Genomic DNA, 20,994 nt, shown 5'->3' with positions numbered 1-20,994 from the left:
AAGACAGGGACTGTGGGCCTTGAGTCACATTACCATGGTGACATGATTTGTCTTGAAACAATGGCTTCTTTATGACTAAGTCATAATTAATACAAGCAACAGTTATGTTCATTGCTTCAGCCATGTGACTAACCACATGAATTTGGTGATGTGCAGGGTTCCCGTTTGCAGCCACTGCAGTCGCAAGGTGGTGTCTTGACCACTGGCAGAGATTTTACATCTGGAAGCATCATTGCCATGGTAATGTGTACATTGATCCTGATAGGGGATCCCTTGTACAACCACTATTATTTGAAGGCCATCTTATAGCTTTTTCTCTGATCTGAAAAGAGGACCTATTTCCACTATAATTACAAGCAGGGCATTATAGGATTGGGCTATCTGATCAGCATCCAATATAATTACTTTCCATGAAATTAATATGTCTGCTGGTCTGAACTAAAGCCTATTTAAGAACAGTGATTTCCCAACCCTCTCAGATTCCCACTTGGCCAGTAATATAGAGTCGGTCTCATTGATTAACCAAAACCACCTCAATTTACGACCAGATATCTAAACAGTTAAGGCTACATGATATTTCACTCCTAAATATGAAGTCTTGGTTGCTTAGATGTGCAAACCAAAGATGTCACAGAACTCTTTTTCAGGCTGAGGTGTCTGAGCTGTAAGTGGTTCAGATTAGAGAAAAAACAGTCAAGAGAGTCATGTGTTCAGACTGGAGCCAATCAAGTGGCTGTCCAACAGAAGGGTAGTACTAGGATTGCCAAAGCAGAGATGGTTCCATTCCCTTCTCCTTAAGTTTCTTTATGAGGAAACCCAGCAGCTGACCATGCAGGTGGGTACTTGGAGACGTTAAGGTGGTGTTGATGTCTGTGGGAGCATCAAACCAAATTAAGCAGAGGTCAGGATGAATTGCAGCATGCCCAGAGATTGTCCCAACTGCCAGCCTACGTAAGCAAAGACAAGCATAAGAAAGTGGCTCTACTATGCAGTATAGTGCACCAGTGGAAAGCATTTCTGTCCCTACAAGGAAGAGTAATTTTTGGTACTTCCCCACCTCCCCTCCCCTCCCCTCAAACTGCCATGTCCCATAATCCTTCTGTTCCAGGGAGTTCCCAGCCTGTAGGAGCAGAATTTGGAGGTCACAGGGTTGCTATGATGTGGAAAGTTCACTTGCCTGATCTTCCTGCCACTGGCACAGCTTATGATTCAACCCTATTGTGTACTTAACAAAAATGAAATACTTCTTGGGATGTGTGCACTGGAAATGTCATATTTGTCTGTGGCCAGCACAGCCATTTTCAACCACTGTGCTGTGGCACACTGGTGTGCCACGAATGGTCCCCAGGTGTGCCGCGGGAGTTTGGTGGAGAGTCATTTATTAATAGGACCATTGAGGATATGAGCCCCCCACCAACAGCAAGGTGTGCCTTGTCAATTGTCCAAAAACTGATGGTGTGCCTTGACAATTTTAGTACCTTGTCAGTGTGCCATGAGACGAAAAAGGTTGAAAATCACTGGGCCAGCATATGTATTGCCAGTATTACAGAGGGGGGTCTTTGGGCACTGGAGTATAAGCAGCATTTTGTCAGTCTCCTTTCAAACCCATGCAGTTCCTCTTTCATTGCTCCAATGTTCTGTGACCTCAAACATGTCAGCTCTTCACTGGTTACACAACTCCCCATATTCAACTCTTCTCAAGCCAGTCAACATGCTTGTTTTTACTGGACCCAAGAAGCAGATTTTTGCATAAAATCCATCTGCCCGCTCTCAAAACTGTCAATTGCCCAGTTAAAGGCCCAAATAATTTTTGTGCATGCCTGCTCCACTTATTTAAATATCAAATGCAGACAGATGGTTTGATTGAAAAGGATGGAAACAGTTTGGGAGTACACACTATATACGCTAGGCTGGGGTGAAAGAGAGAACATCATTGCCAAAGGCCATGCAAAAATCTTGTGGGGATTTAAACCCAATTTCCAATATCCAAGTAGTCCAATACACCACACTCAGCTTTGTTTTGATCAATCTAATCTGCTGCAGGTAAAGCTTCATATAGAGGACTCCCACAGCATAGGGCATAACTTCTCCTTCCCTCTACAGCATAAGCACATAGGCATTCAGCATCTCAGGCTGTTACAGGGAATGGGAGTACTGTGCATTTGTCTCATACCCTGCAGCCATTCAGTCAAATAATGCACTACATGATCCTTGACCAAGCAGAAGGGGAAGGGCTGGACAAGGATATGTGAAGTATATACAGTTGTCTCAGTCCCTGTAATGGACTGGCAGAGTGAATGTCCACCAGAAGATTTGGATCAGGATTCAAAAAAAGAATGAACTCCGATACTGAACCCAAGTGCCAAGTTAGTACAATTTCAGCAATGTCCATTCCCCTGGCCTCATTCCCTATTAACAAATACCTGTGATCTCCACCAAGACTGAGTGAGGTTCATCCATACTGCTTCGCTTCTTGAACGGCACTGGCTAGCATTTCATTTGCCATTCCCAGTGGTAACCTATTCCACTAAACAAAGAATCTGAGATCAGATTCTTTGTTTTGTGGAACAGGTTACCACAGGGACTGACATCAAACTGCAGATTTCCATAATCATTAACCTCACACCCTGGTAAACACATCAAATATTGGTTTCTGCATGTTCAAAATGAATGAACACACAAAAACATGTTGAAGAAGTTGGACAGATTCAAAACGTTGGCCTGCTTGTTTTATTTCTTAATCCTATGTTTGGCTTAGTTTTTATACTGCTATAAAATACTTTTTTTATAAAATAGTTTTTATACTGCTTAGTTTTTATACTGATAGTGGCAAAGAGACTGAACTGTGGATCAAGAGTTCTCTGTTGCAGGTCCACAGCCATGAAACCCCTTGATAGGCTCCTCCCCCTAAGCCTCACTACCCCCATTGGCAATAGAGGGATAAAATCACCTTATATGTTTATTGTAGGAATTGCATCAAGATACTACAGGTAAAGCACTGTACTACTCAACACACCCTCAAAAAGCATTCTGCAAACATTAACATTGCAATTATACTAAATAAACTGGATTTTTACTTTTTTCAGTTTAGCCATCAAATATCTTCTTTCATAAAACAGACTTCCTCTGTCTTGTGGCTCCATGTTGAGCAACTCTATGTCATTCATATATCTTGTGTTGCCCCTCTTCTAAGGAGCTCAGAAATGTTAGCCTTGTAAGCCTTCAGGGCAGGGGATGGTGGCCAAGGCAGACAGCATGAGAATGAAGAGGGATTTGTACCCAGGTTCTTTTTCATGGTCTCTCAGAGTCAGTCCACCCATGAAGGGGGTAAAGCCCTGAGGAGACCTCCTGCCTGCTTGAATTCAACACTGGGTGCAGCATTGGCCTGGCAGTCCCACTGCACCAGCATTGGTTAGGATAAATACAATATAACCTACAACGGTCCACAGTATTTTTCACTGGAAAAATTACCTTGTGTTTTCAGGTGATCAACCAAACCAGCTCCTCTCAACACGGCTGGGCCGTCTTCCACCCTTTCCTTTAACTGGCAAAAAATAATAAGTTAAGCCATTGCATTGATAGCAACCTTGCAGAAAAAAAGGATGGATAGATCAAAACAGTTCTTGTTCTAGAAAGCAGGTAAGTTCATAAGCTGCACTCCAGAGGAGCATGCCTGCCTGGATCACGAGCACAACTCATGAACTCACGTTCCAAGCTATTTGTTTTGGCAGAGCAAATGTCATCCCTGCACTGTAAGTGCTGTAAGTCAAGCATCAAAACAAAAGGCAAACTATGTGCTCATATAAATGGGCTTACTGGACTGCAGCCACCATTGATTGTTGACTAATTAATTTTTGACTGATGATAATTTGCAGCAATCAAGAAAAGAAACATTATAGACGACAAACTGCCTGGGGCTTTCGGGTGAGGAAAGCACTGGGGGTAATGCTGTGGCAGGACAATATGCCAGGAGTTGGGTTATCATTATTTCTCAGGCAAGGAACTCTTGGTTCTTTCACTACTGTATGGGCAGAAGGTTTGGTCTAGAGAGCGTAGAGCTGCCTGAAGATATCATCTGAAGGTCACCTGTTCATGGAAATCCCAGGACTGGCAAGACCCTGACAAGCTGAACAGAGCACTTTTGGATGACAGCCAAAAGAAGCTGGTTCTGAAGCTCTTTGTGAGGCAGAAGACAGCAGCCAGAATGTGATCAGACTATGAGAAGATCCACCTGGAATGTAGTCAGTTTGTGAAAGATAGAACTTCTCTGTCTATTGTAAAAACTCCTTCGAGGGTTTAGAGAAAGCCTGTCCATGGAAACCACTTTGAATAAAGCCAAAATGAGCAATCCATTGGCCAGAAAGGTGGTTATATAAATACCTGTTATTATTCTTATGTTAGGCAGACATAAAAGAAATAAAAGTAATATTGTAGTAATTGTAAAAAATTGTAGTAAAAAAGTAATGAAGTTCCTTCCCACAGAACATTAATGCCCCCAATCCAGCAGTCCTTTATGGACAGCAGAACCCAAGGCACACATGGTGTCTCCCGGCTTTCAAGGACCTTCCCATTCACTTCAAGTGGCAGGTGCAGCTCCACGTGCACAAAGGGAGCTGCCCCACTTTCCCTGAAATGAATTGGAAGCACACACAGGTATAGCGCACATAAAGGTTCACATCAGATTATATGCACTTTGATTTAGGGCTGCACTAAATGTCTTTCCTCTTTCAGTTTTCAGGTAGAAAGATTTATTCTAGAGGGTAAACATATTGTGAGAATTTTCTTTTCAGCCCTGTTCACTGGCATTGCTTCCCTTCTCTGCAGAGCAAATTCGCTGCAGGGGAAATTCTTCACATTGGGGGGGGCAGCCTCTGGCTCAGGTGGGGGAGGGCAGATCCTCTCTTGTCATATTCACATGATGACCCACTGCAGTGACAACATTTCAGCAGAATCAGATCTAACTTTTCAGGCCTATTCTAAGCAATTCAAAGCATGCAGGAAGGGCCAAACTAGATGTTAACATGAAATGAGCCGAATAGACCTGGCCACAGTTGTTCATCTGTGCCTTAGTGACTTCAAGATTGGGCTCTGCAATGCACTATATGTGGGGCTACCCTTGAGGAGATTCAGAAGCTACAATGAGTGCAGAATGCAGCAGCCAGGGTGGTTATAGGGACTAGACCAACGGTTCTCACGCATTTAGCACTAGGACCCACTGGGACAGAGTGAGAATCTGTCTGGACACACCGGAAGTGATGTCATGACCGGAATTGACATCATCAAGCAGGAATATTTTTAACTATCCTAGGATGCAATCCTGCCTACACTTACCGAGGAGTAAGTTACCTTTACTATAATTGTTAAAAGAATATACATAGTAGTTTGTTAAAAGTACAGGTCTATAACATTTCCCCAAATGCAGTCACATATCATGGTAGCATCAATTCTAATATATTAAAAATAAAATATTGAAATGAATGGGGACCCACCTGAAATTGTCTTGCGACCCACCTAGTGGGTCCCAACCCACAGCTAGAGAAACACTGGACTAGACAATTTAACTCTGTTGGACCATTGCTCCAGCAGCTACACTGGCTGCCTATTCGCTTCTAGTCCCAATTCAAGGTGCTAGTTCTAACATTTAAGGCCCTCCATGATTTGGGTCCAGGCTATCTGAAAGACCGCCTCCTTTCATACATTCCAGCTTATCCTCTTAGGTCATCTGAAGAGGCTCTCTTTCAAGTACTCCCTCTGTCCCAAGTTAGAGAGGTGGTGACTCAGGGGCAAGCCTTCTCTGTAGTGGTGCCGCTATTATGGAATTCCTTCTAAGGGAATTAAGAACTACTCCCTCCTTCACAGCTTTTCAGTGAGGACTCAAAACATACCTGCTTCATCTGGCTTTTTGTTGATGGGTGGGGGGGGTTGCCCGCTTTGCCTCTGTAATAGTGCTGTGGCTTGATTGCTTCCCTGAACTAATTTTCTCCCCCTACCAATGGCTCGTTGATCTGTGTTGGATTTTGCTTTGCTCTGTTTGATGTCTTCAATGTTTTGGGGTTTAATGTTAAGATTAAAGTTTTAATGCTCAATTTTGATGTTTTTACTGTTCACTGTTGTGATATATTGTATTTTTATGATGGAGCTTTGTAAGTCACCTTGGGCATTTGCTGTGGCATGGGAAAGGCCGGACATAAATTTTTCAAATAAAATAAACAAACATCAGGCAGCCCTACTCCATATTTCCCCTCTTTCTGAGACTCGGGGACAATGACTTGTGACAGGGCCTTGTTTGTCAGGCTTTGGAACACCTTTCAAATTGTCCCTGCAACTGCAGGGACATTTGGGCCCTCTCAATGGTGATTTTCATCACCTAGTGAGCATTTTTTGTTTAAGGAGATGTTCTGTTAATTTTCATCCCTCTGGTTTACATTCTCCCTGCTCTTCACATCAGTTTCTTTTATTCAGTTGAGTTGACTGGGATTTGTTTTTACTTGTATATTTAAAGTCCAGTTATTGTGTTGTAATGATGCAAGCCACCTTGGAGGAAGAAATGCAGGGTATAAGCACCCCTAGATAAATACAGATAAATCATTCCATTAACAGAAGTAGGTCTGGTGGACAGTATACCATCGCAGCAAAGGTCCGGAGACCAATCATGGAGATTGGGAACGGGGACAGCATAGGCCAGGGGTGTCAAACATAAGGCCCAGGGGCTGGATGTGGCCCACAGAACCTTTTTATCTGACCCTCAGGCTCTCAGCTGCTGAGCAGTGCTGAGGTGTTACTGCTGAAAGGGCAGCCCACATGAAAATTGGGCTCTCCCGTGTCTTGAAATATGATCGAGATTTGTATACTTTCTCTTCTGTCATTTGCAGTTAATGAGTTCCTAAATGAGGAAAAAGTGCTTATTTTTGGTTATGACCTGTTTAATGACATCACTTCCTTCCTAATGACATCACTTCTGGCCCTCAGTAGACATAATGAATGCTGTTTGGCCATCGGTGTGAAATGAGTTTGACACCCCTCACATAGGCAATCCCATTGCCCCCCCCCCATGCTTTTAATACATAATCTAAAAATGATTTAGACTGCAATCCTATGCATACTTACCTGAGAGCATACCCCATTGAATACAATGGAACTTACTTTGAAGTAAGCATACAGAGGATTGCACTGTCAGTGTACAAGACCAAGTTCTGTGTACACCCTAGAATAAATGCGTGCAAGTCCCTGGATTAAGGGAATCTTCTTTCCAGGACAACACTAATGCAGCAGAAACATTTTAAAATATTTCTTTCCTAATGATTCAATTCAGGGTATAGTGTGTTCTCATCAACCATTTCCTGGGCTATGAGTTTATCATTGCATCAGTAGCTTTGGAGTTTACTCTGTAGTTGTTTACAAATCAAGGCTCCCTGGGATAATTAGATCAGGTCTACTTATTAAAATATAAATTATCTTTTTCAGTGCTTTCAGGAAGAAGTAGGTCATCTGCAAGTCTATTAAAGACAATGGATTACTCAAAGCATGAATTAAAATATAGTCAAGCCATTTGAACAATTAGATTGTGCCCCAAGGATCTGTCCTGGGACCGGTGCTTTTCAACCTCTTCATAAATGACCTGGAGACAGGGTTGAGCAGTGAAGTGGCTAAGTTTGCAGACGACACCAAACTTTTCCGAGTGGTGAAGACCAGAAGTGATTGTGAGGAGCTCCAGAAGGATCTCTCCAGACTGGCAGAATGGGCAGCAAAATGGCAGATGCGCTTCAATGTCAGTAAGTGTAAAGTCACGCACATTGGGGCAAAAAATCAAAACTTTAGATATAGGCTGATGGGTTCTGAGCTGTCTGTGACAGATCAGGAGAGAGATCTTGGGGTGGTGGTGGACAGGTCGATGAAAGTGTCGACCCAATGTGCGGCGGCAGTGAAGAAGGCCAATTCTATGCTTGGGATCATTAGGAAGGGTATTGAGAACAAAACAGCTAGTATTATAATGCCGTTGTACAAATCTATGGTAAGGCCACACCTGGAGTATTGTGTCCAGTTCTGGTCGCCGCATCTCAAAAAAGACATAGTGGAAATGGAAAAGGTGCAAAAGAGAGCGACTAAGATGATTACGGGGCTGGGGCACCTTCCTTATGAGGAAAGGCTATGGCATTTGGGCCTCTTCAGCCTAGAAAAGAGACGCCTGAGTGGGGACATGATTGAGACATACAAAATTATGCAGGGCATGGACAGAATGGATAGGGAGATGCTCTTTACACTCTCACATAATACCAGAACCAGGGGACATCCACTAAAATTGAGTGTTGGGCGGGTTAGGACAGACAAAAGAAAATATTTCTTTACTCAGCGTGTGGTCGGTCTGTGGAACTCCTTGCCACAGGATGTGGTGCTGGCGTCTAGCCTAGACGCCTTTAAAAGGGGATTGGACAAGTTTCTGGAGGAAAAATCCATTATGGGGTACAAGCCATGATGTGTATGCGCAACCTCCTGATTTTAGAAATGGGTTATGTCAGAATGCCAGATGCAAGGGAGGGCACCAGGATGAGGTCTCTTGTTATCTGGTGTGCTCCCTGGGGCATTTGGTGGGCAGCTGTGAGATACAGGAAGCTGGACTAGATGGGCCTATGGCCTGATCCAGTGGGGCTGTTCTTATGTTCTTATGTTATTGAGATTCACCAGAGGGCAATTCATTTTACCTCCTCTTTTGGCACGTGAGCAGAGAAGCAGGGAAGGAAACATGCCCCAAGCACAAGTCTTCACTATATCAGAATGGACAGAAGCAAGCTGTGAGCCATCTTCTTGAGTAAGATAAGGTAATATTGGGTTGTACCCAAGTAAGTCAGTCATGACTAACAACCCAATCTGATCCCCATCAGTCCATTCCATGTATGTAGTGGCACCCCAGAGCACCTGTTGCATGCTCTGGGGGTGGGAGCAGCAAGAAGTAAGTAAAAGCCTGTTATACTTGCCTCATGGTCACCTACAGGTCTCCTCAGACCTATGCCAGCTTTTTTGCTGGTGTAAGTCCAAGAAGAGCGACAGGCCCAGGCTGAATAAAGAGAATAGGCTCCACCTCAGTTATCCCCTAATCACCCACAGCCTACCCCCACAACCACCTTACCTGCTCTGGTATGGGGCCAGATCAGTGGCAGGAATGCAGAGCTGTCAGCCATTTGCACAGGCTGTTCTTACACTCTTAGCTGCGCACCATTTATGGCAGCTCTGATGCTCTCAGTGGTGTGTCATTTATGAAGGCTCCACAGCATTTATGACAGTGGAGTGCAAGTTCTGCCATTGTACGTAGCCCATCGGATTGGACCAGTAGTCTCACTGGATATCAATGAACTTATCTCATTGATTTCAAATGTCTGCATGACTTCCTCTTTGCCGACGATGCAGCTGTCACTACCCACTCTGCCAAAGATCTCCAGCAGCTCATGGATCGTTTTAGCAAGGCCTGCCAAGATTTTGGACTGACAATCAGCCTGAAGAAAACACAGGTCATGGTTCAGGATGTGGACTCACCCTCCCTGCATTACAAACTCTGTGCATGAACTGGAGGTTGTCCATGACTTTGTGTACCTTGGCTCAACAATCTCCAACACTCTTTCTCTTGATACCGAGCTAAACAAACACATCGGTAAAGCAGCTACCACGTTTGCCAGACTCACAAAGAGAGTCTGGTCCAACAAGAAGCTGACGGAACATACCAAGATCCAGGTCTACAGAGCTTGTGTCCTGAGTACACTTCTGTACTGCAGCGAGTCATGGACTCTTCGCTCACAACAGGAGAGGAAACTGAACGCTTTCCACATACGCATCCTTGGCATCACCTGGCAGGACAAAGTTCCAAACAAAACAGTCCTGGAATGAGCTGGAATCCCTAGCATGTATGCACTACTGAAACAGAGACGCCTGCGTTGGCTCGGTCATGTCGTGAGAATGGATGATGGCCAGTTCCCAAAGGATCTCCTCTATGGAGAACTCATGCAAGGAAAGCACCCTACAGGTAGACCACAGCTGCAATACAAGGACATCTGCAAGAGGGATCTGAAGGCCTTAGGAGTGGACCTCAACAGGTGGGAAACCCTGGCCTCTGAGCGGCCCGCTTGGAGGCAGGCTGTGCAGCATGGCCTTTCCCAGTTTGAAGAGACACTTGGCCAACAGTCTGAGGCAAAGAGGCAAAGAAGGAAGGCCCATAGCCAGGGAGACAGACCAGGGACAGACTGCACTTGCTCCCAGTGTGGAAGGGATTGTCACTCCCGAATTGGCCTTTTCAGCCACACTAGACGCTGTTCCAGAACCACCATTCAGAGCGCAATACCATAGTCTTTCAAGACTGAAGGTTGCCAACATCATAATCATAAATACAAAAGCAATTCAGTAGACTTGGAGAGCACTCCTATGCGTGCTTACTCAGAAGTAAGTCTCATTGTGCTCAATGGGGCTTACTCCAAGAAAAGTGTGCATAGGATTGCAACCCCAGTCTTCCAAAGGTGAATAAGGGATTTCTAGCTGTTTACAGTTATCATACTTTAGAATTATTGTACTTTCAGACTATTCAGCTATTGCTGCAGCCAGCTTAAAGGTTGAATTCAAAATAGATATGCCACTTTGAGAATGGGATGCTCCAAGAATGGAAATACTCTTCTTGTATTTTCATACATCAAAAGACCAAACTTTTTATATTTCTTCTCACACTCAAGACAGCATTTCGGCTGACATGACAAACCAAGACCAGCCCAATTCCATCTCAAAGGAAAAATACACAAAGGAATAATTCTTCAACACAACATACAGGGGATAGAACCACAAAAAAAGATAGAATCATTTGTAAGAAGATTGCATTATTTCCTTATTCCAATTATCAAGCCTCAGCAGAAAGAAACAAGGCTATAAAAACAACAGCTTCATGAAACACAACCTAAACAATGGAAGGAATCTATAATCTTACTATAAATACTATAAGCTCTGATATCGTCAATCCAATTTACACATGATAAAGGCCCTACTTCACATGATAAAGGCCCTTTTCACATGATAAAGGCCCTACTTACAGACATTACTATTGCAGAGAACAGTTCAATATTAGCCATTTCCTTCTGTCCTATTTTCACTTAAAGGAAGGCAACTCTTTTTTTACCTGTTTAGCTACAGAACTATAAGGCTAGTTCATATATATGTGTACAAGACTTGATTTTTCACCTCTTGTTTCCTCACACACTTACAGCGCAATCCTATCTTGCACTGAAACAGGTAGGCAAGAAGGCCTACACAGTATCCAGCGCAAGATTTGGGCCAGAAGTGGTTCAACCAGAGGCAAGGGAAAACTCCTCCCCTTACCCCTGAGTAAGCCACCAAGGCCCCAATGGGTCTCCTCGGACACGCGCCACCTCAGGAAGCGCCATAAGTCCGAGGAGAACAGAGCAGCTTCAAGTACCGCGCTGCTCGGGGAACAGGGTTTGGATTCAGCATAAGAGCTGGGTCCCAGCCCTGCCTCCCGCTCCCCATCTCCAGGACCACCCTCAGCCCACCCGTCCCCCACCCTGGAACGTCTCCCTCCCACCTCCTCAGACCCCCTGCATTGGCTGAGTTCAGCTGATGCAACCCTCCCTCCCCACGTTGGTGCAGAGGCTGGATGCAGCCTCTGCAGGCTGGTGTGTGTCCCTGTGACAGCCCATTCAACTCCAAGGAGGCACAAACATGCTTTATGCCGGCCAAACAAAAGTCCCTTGCGCCAGCTTAAACAAAAGCCAGGATTGCACCCTCAATGACTCACAGTTAGAGTTGCCATATTATGTGGATCACTGCACTGGGTTTTACCTGGATTTTAGCCTGCCCATCATCTGACCCAGATTGCTGACTTGCTTGCCTTTCCTAGCTGCTTTGGAAGCCGAGATATAAGCCGAAATGTTCAGGCAGTATTCAGCCCCATTGCCAGAGAAATGAACCTGTTTCTGCCATCCATTTTGCTAGCAAGAAAGAAATGGAATTATTATTATTATTATTATTATTATTTATATACCGCTTTTCAACTTGATTCATTATGAATTCATTATGAATTGATTCATCAGTGAAGCAGCAGCATTGTGCTTTAATTCCTTCTTTCACACACAGCCCAAAGAAGTAAGAAATGAAGAGTACAGACACATTTCAATTGTCTGAAGATGGAACATCCTAGTTCCCTTATGAAACTATTTGGAATTCTTTTCTGTCCTGAGGAGGCAGTAAGAACTGTCCACAGTCGCGTCACTGAGGGGGTGCGGGCTGCACTGGGTGATGTGTACAGGGGAGATGACACACGCCAATGACCCAAATCACTAAGATCATGGTTTGTAGGAATAATAGCAGCTCTTTGCAGCTCAGCAAGTGTAATTGCTGGTATATTCAGTTGTTGCAAATAGTTGTCAAAATTTGCAGAGATGATTTCTAGTGCACCTACGATTATTGGCAGCACTTTAGTGTGTTTCATCCACAATCGGGTAGTTTCTAGACACAGTTCACCAATGGTACTTGTCTATTTTTTCATGTTCCTTTTCTACCACCCTGTGGTCACCAGGGATGGCAATGTCAATGAATGTCACAAGTTGGGAATTGTGGTCAATTAACATATCAGGCGTGTATATATACATATATTTGATGTGTAATTCACAGCAGAATGCAATAAAAAAACCAGAGCAAAATATTTCAATCCTATCAAAAGTTATGGCCAAAAAACCAGAAAAAAATGCAACTGTCTTATGTAACAAAAAAGTACATTTCCTTAATTCAAAATGGACCAGTGAGATTGATTGTTCAAAGAGCCAATGAGATGTTATTATGACACAACATGGAACCAATAGTGTTAATAAGGTGACACCCTCGGGTGGGGCAACACCACTAGTGACCAAAATAGCTAAAATCACATTTTTTAGGAATAGTACCATCATATACCATTCAATGCGTAATTTACAGCAGAACGCAATGAAAAATATCACGATGAAATATCTGTATTCTATCAAAAGATATATCCAAAAAACCAGTGGGGTGGGGCAATGGTATATCACCACGCCCACTGCCTGGAGTGTTGACCCACCCACTGCATGGGAGGAGGTCCATCATGGGGGTGAAGCGCTGGCCTCCGGCACTGGGTGATGCAAACCTGAGTGATACCACTGGTTGTCCATACCAGCAAAGACAGGACTTCATGCACTTTCCAATTCAGGTCTGATCTCATGGGTTTGTTTTTTTTCTTTTTTAAATTAGATTTTTTTAAAAAAGTTGTTAAACATGTAAAAGTGCACTGTATCTGCCCACAGGTTAATGGGGCACAAGGTTTCTGCTTACAGTTCATTGCTAGACTTGACCTGGGAAGGAGAGGAAACTAAAGAATCATGATCTCTATTTCAAGCTGACAGTATGACTAGTAAGTGGGCTTTCTTGCCTGCTAGAGCTATGCTTTGACTCTTCTGAGGACCTTTGCTAAGGACAAGCAAACAGTTTGTGCTAACTAGCGTGCTGAGTGCTTGGTCTAAATGCATTCTAGATGTTAACTGGCTTCTAAAACAAAGCCATTTTAAGGAGAAATATTTCATGCACTCATGTGATCCTCCAAGCTAGTTCACTCACTTTCAAACCCCACACTTTCCCTGACCTTCTTAAATCCAGATCTTAGTGCTGGAAGCCAGGGCCCTGGGGGTTGTGTCCCCTCCCCACCAGCCCTTCACCTTTGGCATGCTTACACCACATGCTTGTTCCAGCAGTGTAAGACCCTAATAGGATTAGGGGGTTATTAGCTATCTGGTCTGTGGTAGGATATTTGATGCTTACAACCTGCATGATAACTGTGTGTTCAGCTTCTTCTTACTGATGAGAATTCCACTTTACATATACACTATAAGAATAATTATTTTTTAATTTTAAAAAAATAGTCTGGCCTCATCTGGGGACTCAAGATAGCAGACCAACATTTGTAATCAATGGATGCAGAAATTTAACCTCCAATCCAACCTTTATCACTAAGCAGCTGCTTCACTAACAGGTGACATCTGTGTGTTCTGCAAACAAACACATAGATATTTCAAATCTTGCGTTCTCATGTGACAGGGTAAAAGGCTGTGCATGTGAGTGTCAAATGAAAGAATTAAAATTGGGTTGAAGTTCAACATTAGAGCAGACATGAAATGAAAGTAAATTAGCAGACGGAGTGAAATTAAGAGAAGACTATACAGTATCTTGATTGCCTGAACTGTAAAAGCAAAGCTTCTAGAGTTGTAATGAATCCATATATTTTGGGGCAAGGCCACACATCATTATATTTCTATAACTGAGCCTGTAGTTAAGTAGAAATGACTAACTGCAATCCTAAGCACACTGCTAGTTAAATGAATTCCACCATTTTTCTCTTCTTAGAGAAAAATATAACCTTCTCTAAGGAAATATAAGCTACATTTTTCTACATTTTTTTCCACTTGTCCATCTTTTCCATTTTTTTTCCATTTAATTACAACAGAGCTGAGCCAAAACAGGGGAACACATTTTTCAAAAATATTTAGGTCCTGCAAATGTTTTACCCCTTTCTGGCTATACCCTTATTTTGTGAAAAAGTGCAAAACTGTTGCATGAGAGTAGGAATCAGAAGGAAAGGGAATGGACCTCTGTAGCCATGGTAACCAGCACTGCATCAGTAAGATGGTCTGGGCAATGGGAATCTATTCCCCACCGTTCAGAATGAGGTTTAATGGAGGGGTCTTCTTTACCCGTAATGTCGTTGTCATATAGCCACATATAGCTGTTTTTGCAGCATCCCCATCAAAAGGTCAGGGCAAATTGAATTGTACAACTGAAAAACTAACCTCTAGCTACTCTCTACACACAACTTTAGATCCAGGACTAAAAAAATGGAACTGGATCCTCACACAATAAGGACTGTTGGTCCCAATCACAACCGCATCCATCCTGAGTGTTTCATACATTCTGGGAGACACACAAGGAAGTGGCAAATTCTTCTCGGACATACTTTCTAGTGGACATCTTCCACTGGAATTTAAAAAAGTTAAAGTAATATCAGTTCTGAAACCAGGTAAATCACAAGAAAGAGTAGACAGTTATCACCTAATTGCCCTTCTGAGCTCATGCTACAAACTTTTGGAGAAACTAATCATAACCAGAATTGGCCCTATAATAGATGAACATCAGCCTGTAGAACAAGCGGGTTTTTGACAAAATGGTAGCTGAGTTGATCAGGTGTTGAGCATGACAGGCTATATCGAGGCTGACTTTCAACGAGGTTTAAAAACTACAGTTGTGTTTATCGACTTAACTGCAACATATGACACCATGTGGAGGGAGGGTCTGCTATATAAATTGTGTCACATCATCCCATGTAAAAAACTGTATCAATTAGTCAACAATATGCTAAGTGACAGATCTTTCCAGATCATAATGGAGGACAATGCAAGTAAGGTAAGAAGGTTAAACAATGGACTCCCACAAGGCTCTGTAATGGCGCCCACACTATTTAACCTGTACATCTCAGACTTGCCACTAACAAGGGGACGTAAATTTGGATACGCCGATGGCTTGGCTCTAGCAGTGCAGGGAGAAAACATGGAGGTGTTGGATGGCCTCCTCTCAGAAGACCTCAAGATCCTGGGAAAATATTTTGCTGACTGGAGGTTAATACCCAGTATCAGCAAAACGGTGACTACATGCTTCCACCTTAACAATAAATTAGCTAATGCAGCCCCAAAAGTCTATCTAAATAACAACCTACTCCCTTACAATCCTCATCCAAAATATCTTGGAGTAAGTTTGGACCGAACTCTCTCTTATAAGTCACACCTCGAGAACATGTCCGCAAAAATCAATACCAGCAACAACATACTCCAGAAATTAATAGGAACAAGATTGGGAGCTTCAGCCACAACTCTCAGAACATCAGCATTAGGATTGATCTACTCCATAGCAGAATACTGTGCTCCATTATGGCTGAACAGCTGTCATACTAGCAAGACTGATGCCAGATTAAATAACAACAACAACAACAACAACAACTTTATTTTTACCCCGCCTTTCTCCCCAAAGGGACTCAAGGCGGCTTACAACAGGTTAAAACAGATTAGAAACATAATTTAAAACAAATAAAAACATATTAACACATATCATAAAAACAGCAGTCAGATAAAAAAAATAGTCAGGTAAAAAAAGCATAGAGCAGCAGCAAGTCATAAAAGAATCAGGCCTGTAAAAAATATTAAAAGATGTTTAAAAAGATGTTAAAAAGGCCAAGAACTCAGAAGGCTTGTTTAAACAGAAGGGTCTTCAGGCCTCGCAGAAAAGTCTCAAGAGAGGGAGCCATTCTTAAGGCAAGGGGAAGGGAGTTCCATAGCATTGGTGCCACTACTGAGAAGGCCCTATTTCTTGCCCTATAAATGAAACCATGAGGATCATAAGCGGCTGTATAAGACCCACTCCTGTCTGTTGGCTCCCTGTCTTGAGCCACATAGCACCACCAGCCCTACGGAGACAAGAGGCTTTAGTGAAAGAATATAGAAAAATCAACCACTTTTACCAGTACATGCTGATCGTCCTCATCTGTCAGTCGGTAGGCTTAAATCCAGGAAGCATTCTCTGGCACTTGCACAACATCTGCACAACAATTTTAACATCAATGCCCAATGGAAAGCTAAATGGAAAGCAGTCAAACACCCAGAAATGGGTAGTTATATAGACGATCCTACACTTAAGGTGCCAGGTTTTGACTTACCTCAACAGCACTGGAAAACTTTGAACAGGATCCGTACCCTACATGGTGTTAGTCAGTACTCAGTGTTTAAACGGGAGTTAGAATCTACCCCAGTATGATTGTGGGTTCTCCTGCCAAACCATATACCACATTGTTTCTAGCTGCAAACTGAGGGCGTATACTGGCCCATGGTCTGACTTTTTCAATGAAGGTAACTCTGTCCTTGAATGGCTGGACGAACTGGACATTGACATTTGATCTAGTTAAATTGATCTACAAGTCCATGTATTTTATGCCGTACGCTAAATAAAATAAAATAAACAACCGCAAGCTTACTATACCAATCACATATCCTTCCCCTTTGAATGGAGCCTGTAAACAGTTTGATAGAGAAGATTAAAAAAGGAGCGACTATTGTAATTCAGTAGTCCACACAGCAGCAACAGAACTGGCACCTGCCATTTTGTGAATACAAAATTTTTCTGGTATCAAAACACTGCAAACCACGTGAGCCCATGTATCATAAACAAAAGGAAGATGTACTTAACTAATTCTCTCAGTGCGTCATGGGCTGCTTTTTAAAAAACATCAATAAATTCAAGTAACTGAAAATGCATGCTATAAATATAAGCTGACAAAGAGAAGAAAACACACTGGTTTTCTTGACTGTTGGCCCATGAACTGCTTTCTGGAATATTGCCATTCATGGAACTTCTCTCTTAAAACTAGTTGCCGTGCCAGTAAGCAGCATTTTCACATCCCATCTGTACATATTTAGGGCAATGAGTCTCAGGAGCATGCTGTATTAATGGAGGAGATTAATACAGACCTGAAATGCGGTCGGTGGACAAAGGTAGTTTATGAACATCTTGCTGTTGGAAGAATGAAGGGAGCAGGACAGGGTTGTTGCCCCTTGTTACCCCTGCAATGAACCTGATATGGACCATGGTGTGGAAGGGGGAGGTTTCCCCTTGTTGTATGTTCCCATCAAAATTGCCCCTCTGAAGTGAGTGTTTTCTATCAACAGCCATCTGGGGAACAAACAGCATCGAGCGGGGGCCCAAGGGACAAACAATATTTTACATTTATCAGTATTCGAGCGAAGGGCCTATCGGCGTCAACTGCGTATGGATTTATTTGAGGATATCTGGAGGCCATTCCTTGACATAATAACATAAGCCGCATGAAGTGTTGATATGTAGATACTCTGGTCATGTATATGTATAAATATTATTTTTCCCTTTTTTTTTAAGCAATTCATAAGCATGTATCAAAGTTATATTCTCTTTTTTTGTTTTTGTTCTCTTTATGTAAAACAATAAAATTTAAGGGAAAAAACAGCATTGGGGGAGATTCAGCTGTTAAGCTGTAGTTAGAATCATTAGGCAATACAAGGAATAAACTTGACACAGTGTGATCACAGAACACTCTTGGTGGTAGATGATAGAGTAATCAGTGTCACTGATGTACATACCTGTTAAAACCTGTTAAAAACTGATTATTTTGAGAGAATATCTGGACACAAAACAATCTGCATACAGTAAGACAAATACAGTATGGCATTGAGAAAACAAATTGCAAGAAAACAGAGGAGGAGGACAGATTTAACACAAGGAGGGAACTCACCGTGGTTCCCTCGGTCACAGGATGGGCCCTGCTGGTTCATCTATCAGTCTCTTTATCTTCTCCCTTCAGGTGAACTGTCTGCCTTGTTTGTTTAATTTTTAATGGCATCACACAATCAGTGTACAGCATTTCCTTATTAAGAATTTTTTAAAGGACCCCTTTGGAGGGAAAGGTTTTTCTGGTGACATCATGAGAGACCAGCCAATCAGCACTGTGTTCAAAGGGCATCTGCTTCAAACACAGGGCTCAGTTTCTGACGACCAAGCTGAGCAATACGCAAACTTAGAATGCAATCCTATGGTTCTATCAACTGAAAGTGTAATACTGGGGGGAGTGATTTCTTGGTGACATCATGAGATGCCAGCCAATCAGCACAGTGTTCAGTGGGCATCCTAAGTTTGCGTATTGTTCAGCTTGGTCGTCAGAAACTGACAGAAGGAGCCCTGCATTTGTGGGCTCCTGCAGATAGACCTTCCGACAACAAAGCTGCACCCCAGGAAAACTGAGAATACAGTCTGTAAGTGGCTTCGGATGCAACTACTGCAAATTTCATCCAACTGATCATTATGCATATTTCTCTAGGCCAGTGGCTTAATACAGAATTGACCTACTTGTATCAATCACATGTGTCAGTAAGAATATTATTATTTATTATTTAGACAGTGCCATTCATACACATGACACTTTACAAATAATGAGATGGCAGATCGCTGCTTAGAGGGGTTACAGTCTACATGAACTGACTTGTTGGAAACAGAATGCATGACTAGATGAATTTGGAATGATCCAACAGCAGCTGACCAGGTGCCTCTGGAAACTCACAAGCAGAAATGTGAAATCCTTGAGTGAAATCCCCAAAATATCTATCAATGCCTAGTAGATACATAAATAAGTGGGACTAAATTCATGCAGTCATAAATGTAGAGAAAACTTTCCTATCAGTTACCAGAAATCCCAGGTACTTTTCTCTTAGGCAATGTCAAAACCTCCACTGAGCTCTACAGCTTCAGGTTTGCGAATGATGGGGAAGATGAGGCACCAAAGTTTGTTTACATAAAACTGCCAGCGTAATAAAGAGATTCAAAGGTTAGACTAAAAAGTCCGTAATGATAGACTCTGGCTGGCTCTGATAAATTAGTGCCCATAAGCAAGGCTGCATAAGCAATAAACATCCATCTGTTATGGCTCATAGGCCTCCATTTATCTCATTTGTAAATACTGAAAAATTAATTATATATTTTACTGAGACACACTGGTCAGAAATACTATTGCAGGACCCTCTGCAGATGTGAAATGATTGAGTTTTTAATCCCATTATAGCAATGCATTGACTATCCTTACATGGTCAGGTTGCTATATGTTTATTTGCTATTGCTTCAAAGAATTGAATAAAAATGCCTCTCTTTTCAATAACACAGTTTAAAAATAGTGTACTGGATGTGTTTACAGGAGAGAGAATGGAGTTAAAACTAAGATGACAACTATTAGATTATAGCAAAAACTGAAAATCATGCGTTATGATATGTTTGAGCTACTTCATGCCAATATATTTGGTTCCGAGTCTCCTCATGGAAATTCATCTCTAAGCTTCTTTACCTTGTAATAATGCCCATTTTTGCCTTTCCAGGCTATATCTCTGCATCTCTCACTACCCACTGCTCAGCTAAATGTAAATACCCGCCACAAAATATGCAAAGTGATTTACAACTCTTATCTCATTCTGCACAGAGAAGTAAAGTATTGCCAAAGTCAGCATGTGGGGCCAATATGCTGTTTTACAATAAGGTAATTTAGTCTTATACAAAATAGAACCCCCAAAAAGAGAAAAAGCACAAACCAGCAGCTGTTCAAATGTGAAAATAATCAAACAGTTCAAAAGTCATTTCATTGTCTAATCTGACAACAGCCACTGGTAATAAACAGAAGCCCTGGAGGCATGAATCACATCTGACATCATGGCTGTTCCTACTGTTAAGAAAAGATTAGGTTTTGTTTTTTTTAAATAACTGAATTAGGAATTAAGGAGCTTTTGTGAATTTTTTCTAAGTTTCCTTTTTGTCCCACATTTATCTTGTTGTCATGGTAATTGAAGAGAAGAATGCTAGATGTAATGTCCAGCACAAAGGGAGGCATCATATGCAAGATGAAGGATCTTCAAACATTTCAACATCAAGTATTCTCTCACCCAGCAATGAAAGTGGTTTTGAAGGGTTTGACCATGTCCATTATCCTGAGCATACCAAGTAGGAAAGGCAGGAAATGCATGATTGAATTCCAGCAAGTTGACAGCTACTTCCCTAATTAAGTCAGTCCACAGTCACAGGGAAACTAATAAGTCAACCATTTGAGCCTATGGCAACCCACCAGCTTAAGCTGCTTGCTTGGAATTGACTTTCTTATACCAATCTTAGCTCGTTGATCAGTATAGGTATACCTATTGGCAACCTTCAGTCTCGAAAGACTATGGTATCGCGCTCTGAAAGGTGGTTCTGGCACAGCGTCTAGTGTGGCTGAAAAGGCCACACTTTTATAGGTCTTAGGTATAGGTATAGGTATAGGTATAGGTCTTAGGTATAATATGAAGCACAAAAGAGCAGTTAATTTTCTGATCTGCAGTAGGATTTTTCCCTGGAATCGTT

At 42.3% G+C, this 20,994-nt stretch overlaps 1 protein-coding gene across 1 annotated transcript in view; it reads right to left on the bottom strand.

Moving 5' to 3' along the window:
- Nucleotides 1-20,994, bottom strand: part of ARG1 (arginase 1) — a 37,418-nt gene that overhangs the window by 9,645 nt on the left and 6,779 nt on the right. The window contains 4 exon segments of the mRNA XM_066622741.1: nt 765-947; nt 2,424-2,553; nt 2,586-2,627; nt 3,472-3,544. Of these exon segments, the coding sequence (XP_066478838.1) occupies nt 765-947; nt 2,424-2,553; nt 2,586-2,627; nt 3,472-3,544 (428 nt within the window).

This window comes from Tiliqua scincoides, chromosome 1 (assembly GCF_035046505.1).
Source record: "Tiliqua scincoides isolate rTilSci1 chromosome 1, rTilSci1.hap2, whole genome shotgun sequence".
NCBI lineage: Eukaryota > Metazoa > Chordata > Lepidosauria > Squamata > Scincidae > Tiliqua > Tiliqua scincoides.
This window is presented reverse-complemented; position numbering and strand designations above follow the sequence as displayed.